General features: G+C 39.6%; 2 protein-coding genes and 1 long non-coding RNA gene across 3 annotated transcripts; 2 read left to right on the plus strand and 1 right to left on the minus strand.

Moving 5' to 3' along the window:
- Positions 1–1,951: 1,951 nt before the first annotated feature.
- On the plus strand, positions 1,952–7,723 carry LOC141007392 (organic cation/carnitine transporter 2-like). The gene is made up of 9 exons (XM_073479751.1): positions 1,952–2,359; positions 2,755–2,858; positions 3,660–3,814; positions 4,138–4,309; positions 4,487–4,613; positions 5,666–5,766; positions 5,969–6,183; positions 7,082–7,264; positions 7,584–7,723. The coding sequence occupies exons 1-9, from the start codon at positions 1,952–1,954 to the stop codon at positions 7,721–7,723; spliced, it is 1,605 nt and encodes a 534-aa protein (XP_073335852.1).
- Positions 7,724–11,054: 3,331 nt separating this feature from the next.
- LOC141006676 (organic cation/carnitine transporter 2-like) lies at positions 11,055–16,741 on the plus strand. Its single transcript, XM_073478903.1, has 9 exons — positions 11,055–11,462; positions 12,625–12,728; positions 12,815–12,969; positions 13,146–13,317; positions 14,312–14,438; positions 15,013–15,113; positions 15,216–15,430; positions 16,242–16,424; positions 16,602–16,741. Exons 1-9 carry the CDS (start codon positions 11,055–11,057, stop codon positions 16,739–16,741), a joined length of 1,605 nt encoding a protein of 534 aa, XP_073335004.1.
- A 452-nt stretch (positions 16,742–17,193) lies between these two features.
- On the minus strand, positions 17,194–19,264 carry LOC141007168 (uncharacterized). The gene is made up of 2 exons (XR_012179999.1): positions 19,151–19,264; positions 17,194–18,810 (listed from the first exon to the last, which is right to left on the minus strand). It is a non-coding gene; the product is annotated as an uncharacterized lncRNA (long non-coding RNA).

The raw sequence follows: 19,264 nt of genomic DNA on the forward strand, positions 1-19,264 counted from the left end.
AAAGAGAGAAACAAGTACTTTGTGAATTTTTCCACAGGTTCTGTCTTGTTGCAAAAGGAGCCAAGACCCCAGGCAATTTTTCACACATTGCAGCCCTGATTGCCAGGCTGATATAATGAGAAGTAAAAACGTTTAAATCACCGGTACAAGGACAGGATAATGATGCTTCAAATGTAATAAGACAGAAGCGACATTCAGGGCTGACACATCCAATCCATAGGAAAGGATCAAGTCCAGAGTGTTACCACTGGAATGAGTAGGTTCATGAACAAGTCGAATGAAGCCAGAAATATCAAGAAGTGCCAGAAAAGCTTTACTTAGAGGGTCAGAAGGCTTATTTAAGTGAGTATTGAAATTCCCAATAATTAGGATCTTAAATTCTTCTAAGAATTGGGAGTAAGGCCCTGGAGGTCTGTAGATTACCACGAGATGAAAGCCTGTCACCTGGATGAGGCCATTACTACTTGATGAAGATGGTTTTAAACCCTGAGCGTCAAATGAAGTAAATTTAATATCCTGGTTGGAGGTTAAACTGAAAATAGATTTGTAGATTAGATTACACCTCCCCCCTGTTTAGAGGCCCGAGCAACATGGGCGCAGTTATAGTCAGGAGGGGAGGCTTCATTTAATGGCAGAAAAGTAGCTTTGGTGGACAGTGATCTAATATTAATGAAGCCAAATTTGAGGGTTTTGAGCTCATTGGAGCGGCAGTTTCTCATTGGAGTTCATGGTGGTTAATTTATGAATAGGAACAAGGTACCTTTCAGTAATAGTATGTTTCGGCTGCCTTTGCAGGTAGAGATGATGGGATGCAGTAGTGATTAGCTTTGGTATTTCATTATGTAAGACTGTGTAAGGTGCTTGCTGAGACACGTCCCCACTGTCAGAGGTGGAGATCCAAATTATTGTGATTTATACATTTACAGGATGGTTCAATGAGAGAGTGGCGAGGGAAGGTGACAGTCTCAATGTAATAAACTAAGTTTTCAGTCTTATATTCTGCACTATATCCCTGACTAGCCATATTAACTAGGCTAGTAGACTCCATACCTGCACTAGCTGCATCACTAGCAGGCTCTCTAGTCACCTGCGACCTGCTACATCCCTCGCGTCACACCTGCTTCAAACACCTGGACGATATCGCGACATGAAACAGCGGCGCCGACTCCAGTGGGATGAAGGCGACCCCAGAAAGAGGTCCAGTTATCCAAGCACCTGTATCCTTGCCCATTAGCTGTAAACCTACTGTGATTAGCCTCTATGTCGGAAGCTCTGGCCCCAGGTATACAGCAGACAGTGGCTTGCGACGCTAGCTTAACGGTGCGGGTGATGGGGAGTCTCCCATCCCGATGTTTAGCCTCGTCAGCGGGACCAAAAAACCGGGCTAGCGAGGAGAGAAAACTGCCGACGACACTGAGTTAATGCCAAGGCTAGAAAGCTATCGTGACACTCGTTTATCGAGGCTGTGTTAACTGTGGCTAAAGGCACAAGCTAGTAAGCTAAGCTAGGATGAGGGAAGCTAACCGGTTAGCAACAGGCTAACCCAGTAACAGAAGATCGGTTCAAAAACAAAACACCAACACGCTTTAAAAAGCCTAAAGTTAACTACGGTACAAAACCAGTGGGGACTGTGAAAGAGTCAGAAGTCGAAGAATAAACAACTAAAGATGGACAGACAAGGAGAGAAACAGTGTAAACATAAGGTTTCGATCCCACGGAGGTACCGATGTGGGCGTCACCGGAAGCAGGAAGCAGCTAAATTTAAATTCATGTGTTATGAAACCTCCCATGCTTATAAAACCTGAGCTCAGCTTGAGGTGTTATAACCTTGTCACAAAGCCTCAGATCACACTCTTTGTATTGCCTCTCATCCTTGAAGAAGAGTCTGCTCATTGTTCCTCTTTTCTTTTTTTTTTTTTTAAAAAAAAATATTGATAATTTTGTTGAGGCAATGGGCAACTTAAAAATTAGAGACTATGATGATATTACATCTTTTCTTGGATCTTGGGGACCCTTTCAGCTAAGGATTTTTTTAGCCCTGGCCATCAGCATCCTCCCGAATGGCTTTGTTGGCACCTATGTAGTATTTGTAAGTGATACCCCACCTCACGAGTGCTACGTCCCTGAAAACTACAGCATCAGTGAAATGTGGAGAAATGTGACGATCCCACTGGAGATAGTCGATGGCATTGAAAAGCGCAGCTCTTGCTCGAGGCTTAACTTGGAAATTGTCAGGAACTACTCGCAGAATGAAATCATCCCAAACGTGGATGTGAATGTGAGTGAAATTCCTTTGGAGAGTTGTCTGGATGGCTGGAAGTACAGCAAGAAGATCTACCAGTCAACTACTGTCACAGAGGTGAGCGATAAGATATCAATTATCTCCCCTGCAAAATGTTTTCAAGGTTTCCACAAAGGCCAAACTAAGTCCCAGTGTGCAGGATTCAAGGGGGATCTATTGGAAGAAATTAAATATATTATTATTATTATTATTAATAAGTGTATAATTACCTAAATCTAAGTATCTAGGGTTTTTTTTATATTATCATCATTATTGTTTTTTTACCTTTGTGTAATTACCATGTGTAATCGATTTGGAAATAGTGCACTTATTTACACTTTTTGTTTATTATTCATAACTCTGCTGCAATTACAATAAATACTAAGACGAGTGCTGGTGCTAGACAGTGGATATTGTTACTGTATAATATTGATAACTAAAATAGTGAAAAGCAAAATGTGTTGACTTTTCAGTGGGACTTGGTGTGCGAGAACGGATACAAATCTCCACTGGCCACCTCCATCCATTATGTTGGTGTGCTAGTAGGAACGTTTCTCTCAGGCCAGATGTCTGACAGGTCTGTATTGTATACATTGTTGTCTTAACCCTCTATGGTACCATGAACCCATTTTTGGCCTGTCACATCACCACAATGCATCCCTTTGAAGGATGTAATCCTTTAAAAGAGTGTGAAGACCATAAGGAACCAATAAGGATGCTTTAATTTGTCACGTGGCCTTCAGGAAGCCACCTTGAAACCCCTTTTCCCGGACTTTTTCAAAGAAAACAGCTTTGCCATTTTGCTCCTTAAAAGTGGCTGAAAACATAATTTCCTGGCCCTTTTCTGTCGTGAAAATAATATATGCACACTCATAGGAGAGAAAACTTTACTACTAATTTAATTGTTCATTAAATAGTGGAAACTTGTTAAAATGCAACTGTTGCCTTGAGGCAACAGTGAACCATTATGGAATCACCATGGAAGCATGAAATGTTGGTAGTGTGTGTTTAGGTATATATAATATTCAAAAGCATACCATTCATCATAATCTTTATATTGTATTATTATTATTATTATTATTTGTTATATTTTCCTCCATTTACAGAATGAATTAATGACCATTATGGTACAATGTTGCCTACAGGCAATGAACCCCAAAAAATCCCCCCCCCCCCACCCCCCCCCCCAAAAAAAAAAAAAAAAAAAAAAAAATCTATAAAATTTCTTTAGATTGTTTATTTAGTCTATTTTAAGACATAAAAACACTAATTTTTTTTCCTATCTCGCATCATAATGCGTACCATAAAGGGTTAAACACTTTGCTGTTAGGGGTAAAGAAGTCATGTAATTAACTCAACTCCTGTATTTCTTATGCAGATATGGGAGGAGGCCGTCACTGTTTCTCATGATGGTTCTTCAGACTGTGGCCATCGCAGCGCAGATATTCTCCCCGAGCTGGGAGGTCTTCAGCGTCATTTTCTTTTTCGTGGGTGCGGGTGGATACTCCAACTGTATCATTGCATTTGTGCTGGGTACGTTTTCCAGAAAGGATTTCTAACATGGAGAGTTTGACACTGCTTGATGTGTTTATTATGTCCTTAGAGCCCATCGACCTGAAAACAGAAAAAAACATCTGTAATATTCTGGTTTGAAACTTAAAGAGTAACTAAACCCCTAGGTTTCGGCTGAGGTGCATCTAGGCTGGAAATTCAAAAAATGCCTTGATTCTGAGCGGGGCTCCAGGAGCAGTTAAGACATGCCCAGTCACTCTGTGCAGCCTCCAACATTTGTGCACATGAAGCAGTCAGTCAGACTGTTTTTTTTCATAAATCATCTATTAATTTATCACCTACAGGTACAGAAATTCTAAGCCCAAAAGCTCGAGTGGCCTTCTGCTCCCTTGGGGTTTTTATGGGTTCTGCTTTGGGGTACATGGCAACGCCACTTGCAGCTTACTTCTTACGTGACTGGCGGTTGCTGCTGATTCCCATGGCTGCCTCTAGTCTGGTCTACGTTCCTCTGTGGTGGTAAGAATAATTATATATTGTATTTTACACAGCAGCCTTTACATGTTTGGTTTAAGTAAGAATTCTCGTCAGGCAGCACCAGTGCAGACTAATATCCCTTAATATTTATTAAAAACAATTGCTGCATCTCTGTGTGAATCTGCTGATAATGTTGTACACTGTGTTTTAACTCTTAAGGTTAGTCCCAGAGTCTCCTCGCTGGCTGTTTAATCAGGGAAGAGTGGAGGAGGCTGAAGCCATACTGAAAGACGCTGCCAAGGCTAATAAAGTAGAGGTTCCAAAGGCCATTTTTACACAAGAGGAGGTAAATGTATCAGCTAGTTTTTATCTATGACATGTAACACAGCACAGCACAACACAACATAAAATAACATAAAAGAACATGACAAAATGAAACATAACAATACATAACAAAACACAACATAACAGAACTTAACACAACACAACACAACATAACACAACAAAACACAACATAACAGAACTTAACACAACGCAACTTAACACAACGTAGCGTAACATAACACAACAAAACACAACATAACCACGACATAACATGACACGACATGACACAAGACAACACAACAGAACTTTACACAACATAACATAACAACATGACATGATACGACATAACGTAATTTAACGTAACACAACATAACATGCCAACATGAGATCCTAAAATGATTAATTAATTAATATAGCTTTAAAACCATTTGTCCTTTTGTAGCAGTGTTCGTGTTGTATTGACTCACTGTTGCCCTATTTTTGAGTCGGCACAACAATTAGCGCAAGCAGCACTCAGACTAAAAGCAAACATTTTAATACATGGAAAGAGTCTACATACAGTTTATTTGACAATACATGGCAATATATTGTCATTTTGCGTCAATAATTCAGTACAAAATATAATGAATGCACATTTGATAATACATTGGCAATATAAACTGAATTAATTTCTACACTATTTGAAAAACCGCAATAATTGGTGTATTTCTTTATTTCATTATTCAATAATATATTGCAAGTAAATTAAATAGATATATTTCAATAAATATGAAATATTAAAATACTAGCCTGTGTAAATCTTTCACATTATAATATGTAATTACAAGGTGAAAATATTAAAATAACACTGTTTAATTGACATAAGTAATGAAAAAAAACCTTCTGCTGTATAAGCTTCTTGTTCAGGTAATCAAAAGATGTTTTATTATTTATTATTTCTATCATCGTTGTACAAATTCAATAAAAATCAACTCATGTTCCAATCAATCAATCCAATTCCATGTTCCCCTTGTCTTTGGCAGGGCTCGTGTTTTATTTAACTCTTACAACTGTTTTTTATCTTGGTTTTCACAGATTGAAGATGCACTCACTATGAAAGAAACGAAATACAACATCTTAGCTATCCTGAGCAACTGCAATGTCTTGTCTGTTACATTGCTGTGTTCACTTCTGTGGTACGTCTACAATTTCCTCACAACATACAGTGATTCCTGTACACCGAAAGTTGATTAAATCAATAATGGTCACACTTCAAACCTTCCTTCACAGCTCATGCCCAAATTTAAAAAACTGTTGGTTATAAAAGATAGTCACACCTAAAAATTGTTGTTTCCCCTCTTATTTGTATTCACTTCATTGTTTTGAATGTCTCTGCAGGATCATCATCACCATTAGTTACTACGCTTTGCTCCTCAATACTTCAAACCTGCATGGCGACCCTTACGTAAACTGCTTCCTGTCTGCTGTGACCGAAGTGCCGGCTTACATTATTGCCTTGATACTGCTGCAGTACTGCTCCAGGCGCTTCTGCCAATCGTCCACACTCTTCCTTGGAGGCGTTATGATCTTCTGTGTTCACCTCATCCCAATAGGTACAGCTGAAATTGTTACACCTCGTTGTAGGTAGTTGAACCCAAAAGCGGACAATGAGGCAGAGAGTAGTGTGCAAGGTGATTTATTTGACTTCACAAGGTATCTTGCCGGTGAAGGTGGGGAGAGACTCAGGCTGAGTCTCCGTCCGGGCGGTGGAAGGAGGAGGAGAGGTGGCTCATGTTGGTGCTGGTGGTTAGCGTGGCGAGTAGGGACTCGGGTGAGCACAGGGCAAGGCTGCAGAGGTGCAGAGAGCTGGGTTGCTGGAAGTGGAGCCACTGGTAGCTGGATATGCTGGTGAACACTGGAGGTACAGCAAAGAAATGTTAGATCTCCTGAAGAAAGCACAAAAACAAAAGTAGTTACACTAGAAGGCGATATAGCCAGAGCCATGTACCACGTCTGACTGATGAAATCATCTGGCAGCAGGTAGCGTGAAGACCAGAGCTTATCAGCAGGTGCTGATTGCCAACCTGCCGCAGGTGCGTGTGTGTCAGCAGCTCCGGTGAATGGAAAGCTCCGCCAAGCCTCTCAGTGCACCTCTGCAAGCACAACAGAAAACAAAACACAAAAATCCACCACAGAATTATGAATTATGACTGTGAAAGAAATGCTTTAGCTCATCACCTAGACAGGAACAGTTAACGTAAGATGGATTCATATTGTTACCAAAACTGTAACAAGTTGAAGAGTCTACAGCCATGTCAGCTCTGTGAGGCTGTACTTAGGCAAAGTGATGCTGTGAGCTAAATGCTAACGTCAGCATACAAACTCAGCATCCATGCTCGCAGGTATATCGGTTCACCATCTTATTTTAGTGTTTAATGGACTTTACATTTTTTTAATTTGACTTTCTTTTTCTATGCTATAATCAAAGTTATTATTTTTTTATTTCCTCAGGTCTACCGGCTGTGTCTGTGTTTCTCGAGATGTTGGGGAAATGCGGCATGACGTCTTCATTTTGTATTGTGTATGCCGTTTCATCAGAGCTCTTCCCCACTGTTATCAGAAATACAGCAATGGGATGTTGTTCCATGGCTGCTCGTATTGGGACCATCATCTCCCCCTTCATTGTCTATCTGAGTAAGTATATTTATTTGTATTTCTTTCTATTTTGAACTTAAAGCTGGTGATAAGGTTTGTTTCTTTGACCGAAATAGCTGCAGTTGTAACAATTTCTGCAGAGCTGCAATAATTAGTCAATGTCAGTCAAGCAACAGAAAATTAATCAACAACTATTTTGATAATCATTTAATTACTTCATTCATTTTTCAAGCAGAAATGCAAATTTTCTCTGGTTCCAGCTTCTTAGATGTGACAATAAGCTGTTCAATCAGGTGTCAGTTTTCCTCATTTATGTTTTCTCTTCCCTTCTTGTGGTGTTTTTGGCTTCTTTTTGCAGGACAATACTACAAGGCACTTCCATACATATTGATGGGAAGTTTGGCCATTTCTGGTGCCGTCTTATGTTTCCTGCTGCCAGAAACCTATAGGAAGCCTTTGCCAGAGACCATACCACAAATGCAGCAGATATGTGGGTGAGTTTACACACTGAGGCAGGCTAAGAAACTGAACTCAATGACATGTCTGTCTATCTGTCTACCGATCAATCTCCTCCGCTCTGTTTTGGTGCTATGGACACAGCGTGCACCTACACACGCATCCTAAAGTAGCCGTACTCATTTGGCCATTTTAAAGCACAAACGTAATCATGTGCTAAAAAATGTAGCCACTAAGGAGCATTAAACCACATGCCAGCATAGCTCTCTGTGCACACAACTTATACATTTACGAGTAACTTCAATGGGAAATTAAATCGATAACATTAAATAGTATACCATTTGTTGCTCTTATATGTGGAACTATAGTTGAACAATTCACTTTTATGTCTCTGCTGGTACACTGATGTTAAATGTCCTCTTAATGTTCAAACAGGAGAAGAAGAAAGCAAGAAAAGGAAGCTGAAAAAGGAGAGACCGCCGATGATTATCAGAGTAAAGAATCCAAATTATAGTTAGTTATGATTTTTGTTTGTTTATATTTTTTTCCTTTGTTCTTTGTTAGTGTCAAAGGTTCTGTTATGGACGACAGTGGTGGACATAGACTGTAACTTGACAGCATCTGTTCAAATGTCCCAATTTACAAGTGCCTTTGCATCCTACTTAACTTACTGTAAACACATTGCTTTTTAAAAGTGATCAATAAAGATGTTTCAACTGAATACTTTTTAAGTGCTGTGACAATTTTGTGTGGAATCTGGTAAACCTCCTGTTTCCATCTTTTCTATAAATGGCTGTAGATTGATATGGTTCTCTCGAATGACGGGAGATTAATGGTGTAAGCTCTTTTCACTTAGCAATAGTTTGACCCTTGTTGTGGAGGAATTGTGTACTTTAATAAAAGTCAAAAACAATGTCTCTGTGAACACAAATATATTTTATTGCATTCACAAGAGAGAAGGACTCTTACGGTGATCTGTCTTCTGTCCCATATAAGTCTCCATTCTCATGCCTGACTGGACTGGTTGCTGCACACACTTCAAGTATGCTCTCTTAGCAAGACCATTCTATAATTTTATTAGTGTTTGTTTGTTCTGATTTGATAAACACTAATTCAGTCATTCAGTCATTCAGCAAGATACGGCTCTTAACAATAAGCTGTTCATATACCTTTTGATTCACAGTATTACCATGTACTTACAATATACTACCAATATATAACTTTTAACTAACAGATAAACAAGGACAGGATTGTTGTTACGCCCCAGGCTAGGGGAACAGAGGCGCAACATAAATGAGGCAGGGAACAACGTTTTGCAACCAGAAAACTGTAGTTTATTGTTAACCGCTCAAGACAATCAATGATTACGGTAACAAAGCCAAAACAAAATATGACAGAACACAAAGTGAAGCTTCTCTTCAGGGTGAACTAAGGCCAAAATAATAAACAAAAGGAACTATCTTCTCAACCAGTCTATCTAGCCCTGGGAGGAAACAAAAGAACAAACAAAATCACAACAGCTAAACCTAACTCCCTAAATTAACAAAAAAACAGGAGAAAAAGGGGGATCAAAATAAATGGCAGTTACACCCTTACTGCTTCCTAACAAGAGAAATATTTATGTGCAAAAAAAGCACAGCAAAAGGACAGCACAGCTCAGTAGCTAACACACACACAGGCTAACAATACTATGAGCAGAAATTGCCTACACATGATTCAAACAAAGTTCAGAACAATAGATTCTGCAAGCAAGGAGGAGAGTCACACCGCACAATAACAACCGTTGAATAACACCAGTATGCAGAATCAGCATTCAACAGTTAAAATAACAAAGAAAGAGAAAAGGTGAAAGAACAGAGAAAGAAAATAAAAAAGACTTCCCCTCTAACCCCCACCTCAGATCCAAGCCACCACCCCAACAGATGATCATAATAAAAAGGCTTTTGAAGATACCAGAGAAGCAAATACAACATCTTTATCATCATTCAATTTAGATAACTGATATCTATGTTTGAACCCACACTTGAAAGGAGAGTGAGTGAGGAGGCTTCCAGCATGTTGCAATCATTTTTTTCCGCTGCTGTAAGAAACACCTGATAAAGCACTCTTTTTTAACCGTGTCAAGCTCAATTTGAAGAGAGTCTTTAAAGACACACTGATCTCAAACATCTCAGAGGCTAGAGGCAACCAAGGCATAAAATCTGTCCACTGGAGAACGTGCCCGGAACATGTGTAAGTAAGTGCCAGTCGCTTTCATACGACATAGGTAGGGTCAGCAATCATTTACATCCACTATTGCCAAACTGTGGCATGAGTACCACTGGTGGTATGGAGGCTCCCTCTAGAGGTAGGGAGAGGAGCTCCAGATGTGCTTTTGAAAAAGTGAAAATGAATTCAAAAACATACAGTTATTACTCTCAAAATATTGCAACATTTCCAATTAGAACGCTTAAATTGAATTGTTATTTTTATAAATAGGTTTTCATTTTTTGTTTCAGCTTGATACATGGTCATGCTCATGCACGTGCCACTCGGCCACGTTATAAACTCAAACTCAGATGGCAAAATACTAAAGTGAGGTAAAATGAAAGGTTTTTTTTAAAAAAACTACAAAAGTGACTCCAAATGCAAACTATCTGAAGGAGACTGAATGCAAAGCAGGTTGATAGAAAACGTCTAAATCTGAAAAGAATAAACCTGAGAGCATTTTGTAGCAGAACAAATTGTGCATGCACTAAAGTTGGGGAGTGAAAGTGAGTCTTTTATTGGAGTCTAATTAAAATGTTAAGAAGTTCAGAAAGTACAGAGTACACTTAACAGTTTTGTTGCTTTGATACTGGTTACAAAGAAGCCATGTGTTTACGAATAAACTGCCAGTAACACCGGCTCAAGCCTCGACGTCTTCTTTATCCTATCTTTAAACCCTTTGTCAAGAAAAATAAAACAACTCAAGCATACTGATAGGCTTCATTAATGTTTCACCTCTGCTTGTAAAATGATTAACTCTCTTTCCAAGGATTCCTGGAATGATGTTTCCTTTTACAACACGTTACACAAGGACTATTTTTCTCTTATTTCTCTAGTTTTATAGAAAACATCTAAATCTATGAAGTACATATATTTGAAAGCTCTTTGCAACACATCAAATTGTGCATAAGCTAAAGAGGGAGTTATACTATTTTTCCAGAGCGCTCTACGGTGTGAACTGTAGTTGTGTAACCTCCCAGGCATATAAAACCTGAACTCAGCTTGATGGCTCATAATCCTGACAGAGCAGTAGACCACACTCTCTTTTGTGCCTCTCAGTGTTGAAGAAGTGTCTGCTTATTGTTCCTCCTTTCTTTTTTTAAATATTGAGGATTTTGATGAGGCAATGGGCAACTTAAAAATTAGAGACTATGACAGCATTACATCTTTTCTTGGATCTTGGGGACCCTTTCAGCTAAGGATTTTTTTAGCCCTGGCCATCAGTATCTTTCCGAATGGGTTTATTGGCATCTACATAGTATTTGTTGCCGATACGCCACCTCACGAGTGCTACATCCCTGAAAACTACAGCATCAATGAAATGTGGAGAAATGTGACGATCCCACTGGAGATAGTCGATGGCATTGAAAAGCGCAGCTCTTGCTCGAGGCTCAACCTGGAAATTGTCAGGAACTACTCGCAGAATGAAATCATCCCAAATGTGGATGTGAATGTGAGTGAAATTCCTTTGGAGAGTTGTCTGGATGGCTGGAAGTACAGCAAGAAGATCTACCAGTCAACTATTGTCACAGAGGTGAGCGATTTTTTTATTTATAATAAATCACCTTGAATCTTGAACAATGAGGTCTGAACGATATCTTTACTTTTACTCAAGTATGACTTTGGGTCAAACTGACCCTAAGGCCAAACTGTCATTGTTTAATGATACACGCTTGTTTATGGTTGCTTCCCTGTAAATATTGTAACAGGCTGGGTGACACGTTTGTGTTTAACTGTTCTGTTATGAGTGTGATAAGAGTGATAAGATACAGGAGTTCAGCCAAGGTAAAACTGTTTATTGCAGTTCCTGGGATTTCTAGGATGTCAGTGAAGCTTAGAAGCTTTCAAGCCTGTTAGTCATTACAGTTATCTACGTGTGAAATAGCTTACGTAAGTTTGGGGGGGAAGTTTGTTGTTGTTCCTTCTAGTTGGGGATTGAAAGTGAGACTATAGTGAGACTGTAGCAAAATCTGTCTGAGAGTGCAGTTAGACTGAGTGAGAAAGTATGGCCTCGTTTTATTTCTGCAGCTCTGACAATTAGATCAGATTTCATGCAATGCTAAGTTTGAAGGCATACAGAATAAGGCCTGTACTAATCATGTCTTCCTCTCGTTTGTATAAATTTGTTCTCACAAGTCACATCTATGTACATGCTGACTGTCTGCCTTGTAAGCTTGGGCTGGGCATGATGCAAGATACAACATTAATATCAGACCTACTTGCGTGTTACAGTGTTACAGTCCCTATCATGATGGGAAACAACAACAACAGTCCCCCAGCTAGCATCCTATACGCTGAAAATAAGATTTTACCCTAACCCTAACCTAACCGCTCTAGTAATGTTTATGCCAGGGCCTGCCTCCTCACGTGCAAAACAAGTTCCCCGCTACACTATCTTGCAGGGGCATGGTTGCTGCGTCCTGGGTTTAGTGCTGCCCAGTTTGACTGTGATTGATTTAAAGAAACAAGCCAGAGCATTTTTTACCCCAGTACCAAAATTAATATTGGTGCAGGCAAACCTTTCTCCAGCGCAGACAGCACTGACCAGACTTTGGATACTGTTAGTTAAATAAAATTGATAAAGTGATTTTAACAGCTTCAGTTTGTGATTTAGCTTTCACTTCTATCTCACACGAGAGATCTGTGTGAGATAAAAGTTGCTACTTTTTAATTTTCAAAATGTGTTGATTTTGCAGTGGGACCTGGTGTGTGAGAACGCATACAAAATTCCACTGACCACCTCCATCCATTACATTGGTGTGCTAGTAGGAGCGTTTCTCTCTGGCCAGATGTCTGACAGGTACTGTACCGTACTCATGATTGTCCAAACATTTTTAGAGAACATTTTCATCACTTACTCAGCTGCAAACTGTATTTCTTACACAGATATGGGAGGAGGCCGGCTCTCTTTCTCATGATGGTTCTTCAGACTGTGTCCATCACAGCGCAGATATTCTCCCCGAGCTGGGAGATCTTCACCCTCCTTTTCTTCTTCGCGGGTGCAGGAGGATTCTCCAACTATACCATTGCATTTGTGCTGGGTATGTTTTCCATCAAGCACTTGTGTTTGCTTTGACAGTGGCATATGGTTGCATATGATCATAAACTCTTCCTCTTAGTCACTTATCTCACATGAAATTTGCCTGGTCAGAACTGACTGAAGCACCAAGAAAGTCTCAGATTTATTCTGCTAAATTTAAATTTATCTCACTTACAGGGACAGAAACTCTCAGCCCAAAAGCCCGATTGGTCTTCTGCTCCCTTGGGGTGTTTATGAGCTCTGCTGTGGGGTACATGGTAATGCCAGGTGTGGCTTACTTCCTCCGTGAATGGTGGTTGCTGCTGATTCCCATGGCTGCCATTGGCCTAATTTACATTCCTTTATGGTGGTAAGAATATGCATGCATCATATTTCAGCTTGCCCTCACACAGCAACATTTATAAATTTGGTTTACCACACATATTTTTGTTACCTTGCACTGTTTTTCTTCACGTATTGACCTATAACCTCACAGTTTATTACACCTTTAAGCACTGTGAATTATGACCTGGCCTAAGTGTGAACTGTTTGACTTACTTTTGAACGCGGACCTCGCTGATATATCGGAAAAATGTTTGTCCCGTTGCTTATCGGGTGTTGTGGGTACATCCAAGGCCATCTGGCCATCTGGCTATTGTTTTGTGAAATCTCCCGTTCTCAAGGTATCTCTGAGTGTTGTCTGTGACTCACTGTCGGTCTCTGCCAGAATTGCCTGGTGGATGAGGCTGACCTTTCAGCTGAAATGGGTTAACTCTGCTTACTCTTTGCTTTTGCCACTTTATTAAATTACACAAAGACAACCTTGTGTGAATCATTCTATTATATTGAGGTGTTTAACTTTGTGGGTTATTGTGATGACGTTTAAAAAATTTATACTGCCAGAAGAAATGTCAAGAAAGTGGCACATCAGAATACATTTCTTTGTTCCTGGAAAAAGCTGGTGCTGGACTCCAGATGACATAATGTCTGTGCTCATTAATCCAGTCTGCAACATTTGCGCAGCAGTTTCTATTTTGCTTGGCCCATGTAGGACTGACTTTACTGGAGCAAAGCTTAGGAACGCTTAGCTCTCAGCTGCTCTTTAATGAGAGAGTCCCAAACTGGGTGAATACTTCTGTAGAGCAGAGTTTTATGAAATGAAAAGCCTCTTCCATATTGTTTACGGTCCATAAAGGTAAGCAGTGTTTCCCACACAGACACAGAATAGACTTTACTTGGGTCTTCCTCCACACGTGGCTCACCTTACTTCAATTCCACCAGCATGTCGGTAGTTTGGTGCACTTAGTCCTGCATGTCTGTGTGAATCTTCTGACAGCGTTGTACCCTGTGTTTTAACTCTCCAGGTTACTCCCAGAGTCTCCTCGCTGGCTGCTCTCTCAGGGAAGAGTGAAGGAGGCTGAAGCCCTACTGAGAAACGCTGCCAAACTGAACAACATCAAGGCTCCACAGGACATTTTTACACCAGCTGAGGTAAGTTTTGTCAGCTAGTTTTTATTTTTCTCATGTGATAAACATAAACTACACGTGCCTCAGCAGTTGTTTTTTTAAGTTTGACATGAAACTCAACATTTTCAAGTCATTTAAAGCAGTGTTCGGGCTCACTTTTACATTTCAGGTTACCCTGTTTTTGTTAGGTGACTCATTATACCATGCAGGATCCTATTTTTATGGTGGGACAAAGACCAGAATAAGCCATGTCCGAACGCTTTGTCCGTCCGTGTTGTCATCAGTCCTGTGTGTCATTACCCTTCTTAACAAACTGTCTTCATAGCAAAAGTGGTGTTTCGTGTTTTATTCTTAAAATGCAGTACGCTACAAATGCTGTTGTGTCACAATTTAAGACCAGATGTGACAAGTTACGATGTCAGATACAGTCAAATTCATTACATTTTCCCGTTATGTCTAAGTGATCTATACGGCTGTATGAATAATCCATGTCTACGACAACACGCTATGTGTTTGGGAGGGCTTGTGTTTCATTTCTACAGATTCAGGACCGGACCTTTTTAGGTTTAATTGTTGAACTTGTTCTTGTTTTTCCCAGATTGAAGATGCACTGGCTCTGAAAGACAAGAAATACAACATTTCAGCTATCCTGAGCAGCTGCAGTGTCCTCTCTGTTACAGCACTGTGTTCTTTTCTGTGGTGAGTCTCACCTTCCTTCCCAAATTAGAATAAAAAATTTGATTTAGCTTTTGGTGTTTCCCATCCCATGTGTATTCATGTGTTGTTTGAATGTCTCTGCAGGGTCGTCATCACCATTAGTTACTACGCTTTGATCCTCAACACATCAAACCTGCACGGCGACCCTTACATAAACTGCTTCCTGTCTGCTCTGACCGAAGTGCCAGCTTACCTTATTGCCTTGTTACTGCTGCAGTACTGCTCCAGGCGCTTCTGCCAGTCGTCCACACTCTTCCTTGGAGGCGTTATGATCCTCTGTGTGCACCTCATCCCAATGGGTAAAACTCAAAACCTTTAGCTCCTAAAGCATATTGATTTCAGCTCTGATTTAGCCACATTAGCAGCTCTGTAAGGCTGTACTTAGGCAGAGTTGTGCTTTGACCTAAATGCTAATACAACAAATATATGGTAATTCGTGATGAACGCAAAGGCCCAAACATGACCATTAATGTTGCTCCAGGACCATCATTGCAGCTGACCAAGCATGTTTTTCCAATATCATAGCTTTGCAAGTGGGAGGAGTCATCCTTTGTGGTTAATGTTGTTGAAAGGGTCTATTTTAACCCAAAGTGTCTTATCCGAAACCTCACCAATGGTTTAGTGGTTTATGGTTTAGTTTTGTGTAAAACTGCTCCATGAACTACGTCATCTGTACAAGAGCAAAGAAAATCACAACAAGTCTGACAGCTGCAGCGAAAGGAAGGTTAGGGACCGGCGTTTCAAGGTTTTGTTTCTGGGCTTTGGTGAGTGTTAAACACGACAACACCACCCAGTGGTTCACTTCGTTAGATGCTGAGACATTTCACTCAAAACAATAAATGTGAACCTCAAGAGGGCTCTGGATGAAAAGTCAGAGGATTCATCCTCTGGGAACCATGATTGTCTGTACAAAATCTCTCGGCATTCCATCAATAGTTATATTTCTTAGTCTTCATCAAAGTGGTGAACTGACTTACCGCTAAAAATTTATTTTGAGAATTGGTCTATTTTCACTCCTTTAATGGACTTTTTGGATATTTTATGTGACTCTCATTTGACTTTTAAGTGTTTGCTGTAATTAAGGCTATTTTTTTTTTATAATTTCCTTAGCTTTACCTGGTGTGGCTGTGTTCCTTGAGATGGTGGGGAAGTTTGGTGTCACATCTTCATTTTGTGTGGTGTATGCCGTTTCATCAGAGCTCTTCCCCACTGTTATCAGAAACACGGCGATGGGATGTTGTTCCATGGCCGCTCGACTTGGAACCATCATCTCCCCTTTCATCATTTATCTGGGTAGGTTTATATTTATTTTTCTATTTTGAGCATTTAGAAAGCGACAAAGGAATAACTTTTCAATAAGGCATAATATCTGTGAGTTTTTTTCTCCTTCAAAATGGTGACTTCAGGACAGGTGTCGGTCAATTTATGTCTTCTCTTCACTTCTCATGGTGTTTTTGTCTTCTTTTGCAGGACAATACTACAAGGCACTCCCATACATATTGATGGGAAGCTTAGCCATTTGTGGTGCCATCTCTAGTCTCGTGCTGCCAGAAACTTATGGAAAGCCTTTGCCAGAAACCATACCACAAATGCAGCAGATATGTGGGTGAGTTTTGCACGCTGGACATACGTGTACTGCATGATCACCGGACACTGTTTCACAACCAGCACAGATGCAGCCACTGCAAAGATCACAGCTTTATGTTTGGCTGCTAGTTAGAATAAAATGTCTGTCAACCAGGTGCACCAGTGACCAATCCTTCTTCCACTATTATAAGATCAAAAATTAAGAGAAACAAGACGCCATCTTGCAATAGGGTCCCACCTGCCGCAACGCCAAATCGGTGTGTATGGTGCAAGGAAGTTATGAATCTATAACACCATTAAAAATACATTCAGAACATTTTTTTTGCCATAGTTGGACCTCATACTGGCATATAGGTGAGTTATGGAGCAAGACACATATGATAAAAACACTTAAACAGCAATTTATACTTCATGGGAACTTTAAATAAGCTATTTAGCCAACTATAACTATAACGAGAGATGAATGAGATGCAAATACATTTTTCAGTGCAGATAGTTTATTGACAGACACAGTGTGGGTTAATGTTAATGGACAAAGGCCAGACATAACAATAAGCTGATTACCATTTTCCCTTGTGTTGTTTAATTATTTTGATGTTACAGTATATATCCTCTGAGGCCCTTTTCTAAACGGCTCCACAAAAATGCTACATAAGAAGTTTACCAATTTATTATTATTTTGGTGCACTTACATATGCAACATGTGTGTAAGGTTACAAAGAAACGTCATACAACCTCTCATAGTTAGTAGTCAAAAACAGCAGAAAGACTAGTAAACACTAAATATCACACTTTCTAAAACTATTTAAAGTAACCAGGATCGATGTGAATAGATGTATCAATGTTTTTGATAACACAACATTGATAACACTGTTGTTACACTTCAACAGGAGACGAGGAAAACAAGGAAAGGAAGCTGAAAATGGAGAGATCACCGCTTATAACCGGAGTAAAGAATCCAAGTTATAGTTAGTTATGATTTTTGTTCGTTTGTATTTTGGTTTTGTTCTTTTTTTAATGTCAAAGGTTCATGAGATGACAGTGATGGTCACAGATTGTCAACAGACTACAATGCTGCACTTCAAGACTCTTTTTTATTACAACTACTTTTATGTATTTATGATTGAAATGTGAGAAATCAAAATTCTCAACTCTCCACATGTTTTTGTGTGTCTTGGTTGTCGTTTTTATTTTTTGATTAAGGGACTTTTTTCCTCCAAAAAAAAAAAAAAAAATACTAAATTTCAAATTAGTACATGATGAAAATCCATGAAATGAAATGAGACGCCACAAATTGTAGCACTTGGCTGCTGAAGAATTAAAGACATACAAGGTCACCTTATACACCCTGATGCTATGTATTTATTGATTTTATCAATCAGCATTTTGGTTTGTTGTAAACTGACCTCAGCCCTGCAGAAGTGGAGTTACTGCAGCGACGTTGCTGATTTTGCCTGAATGTTGACTGAAATGAAATTGAAACCACAGACTGCACTGACATATGAGCCAATCGTTGCTTCTTTGTTCAGTTAGAAGCAACAAAGTTTACTACATTTGTGTACATTTTTTTCAAATTATAATAATATAATATAAAGATGAGTTTTATCCTCAATATGAGCTCTTAATTGTAGATCCACTGTATATCCTGTAGCCCTCGATGGAAATGAGTGGTTATGACACTTCATAAAGAAATAGCCTCATGAAATGGGAATACAACGGGATATCAAACCACAAACATACCTTAAGGTTCAGTAAAAAGATTTCTTGAGCTTGTCTCTATTAGAGAAATTAGAGTCAAAGTCACAGTGCACAAACGACGATATATTCAGCGAGAGCTATCTATCATCTCGTCTTTTTCTTATATTTGTCTTTATATCTCCCTCTTTTTTAATTAATATGACACCAAACATTAATATAACAGCAAATAACTATCTACTATGCCAAGATATTGTGGGCTAATGGCACTTCTGATTGACCAGACTTGAAACTTAAAGTGGCAGCAACATGGTCAGTGGTCAAAGCTCTGTGTTGTCCTCAAGTCTTCAGAACACAATGGAGTACTGAAGGCTCTCACAGAACTCGTTTGTGGGATCTGGGAAGAAAATGTATGAAGATATGTGGGTTAAACTTTAATACTAAACATTTAATACTACATTTCAAAAAGTGGCATTTCTTGAAGGTGCAGTCTGACACGAGCTTTGAGAAAATAACTGATGATGTCATAATGATGTAAGCAGAGTCAGGGACACAAAATGAAATATTTTGTGTGGCACTGAATCATAGTGCAAGTTAGAAATTATGATGTTCTGGACCGACCCTTAAGGAAATAACTGGACTTTTAAATGTTTTTTCCTCCCTCTGAGTACCACCAGAAAATAATCCCTGTACAAACACACATGTACAGTCTGAACCCATCGGCTAACAACTTTTACCTGAGGTAGATTCCCAGCATCTGGTGGCTGGAGGGGTGCATGCTTCATCGATCGGGAACCTCTTGACCTCCGCCGCTAAACTTCCAAGACCCATGTTTTCCATCAGTTGATGGA

The sequence above is a fragment of the Pagrus major genome, chromosome 13 (assembly GCF_040436345.1).
Source record: "Pagrus major chromosome 13, Pma_NU_1.0".
In the NCBI taxonomy this organism is placed as follows: domain Eukaryota; kingdom Metazoa; phylum Chordata; class Actinopteri; order Spariformes; family Sparidae; genus Pagrus; species Pagrus major.

What these genes read in the sequence shown, in the direction of transcription:
- LOC141007392 (XM_073479751.1), top strand. Translation starts at nt 1,952, where the DNA reads ATGGGCAACTTAAAAATTAGAGACTATGATGATATTACATCTTTTCTT. An exon ending in AGTCAACTACTGTCACAGAG is followed by an intron (nt 2,360 to 2,754) that starts GTGAGCGATAAG and finishes TTGACTTTTCAG; the next exon opens with TGGGACTTGGTGTGCGAGAA. An exon ending in GTCTACGTTCCTCTGTGGTG is followed by an intron (nt 4,310 to 4,486) that starts GTAAGAATAATT and finishes TTAACTCTTAAG; the next exon opens with GTTAGTCCCAGAGTCTCCTC.
- LOC141006676 (XM_073478903.1), top strand. Translation starts at nt 11,055, where the DNA reads ATGGGCAACTTAAAAATTAGAGACTATGACAGCATTACATCTTTTCTT. An exon ending in AGTCAACTATTGTCACAGAG is followed by an intron (nt 11,463 to 12,624) that starts GTGAGCGATTTT and finishes TTGATTTTGCAG; the next exon opens with TGGGACCTGGTGTGTGAGAA. An exon ending in CCCTTTCATCATTTATCTGG is followed by an intron (nt 16,425 to 16,601) that starts GTAGGTTTATAT and finishes CTTCTTTTGCAG; the next exon opens with GACAATACTACAAGGCACTC.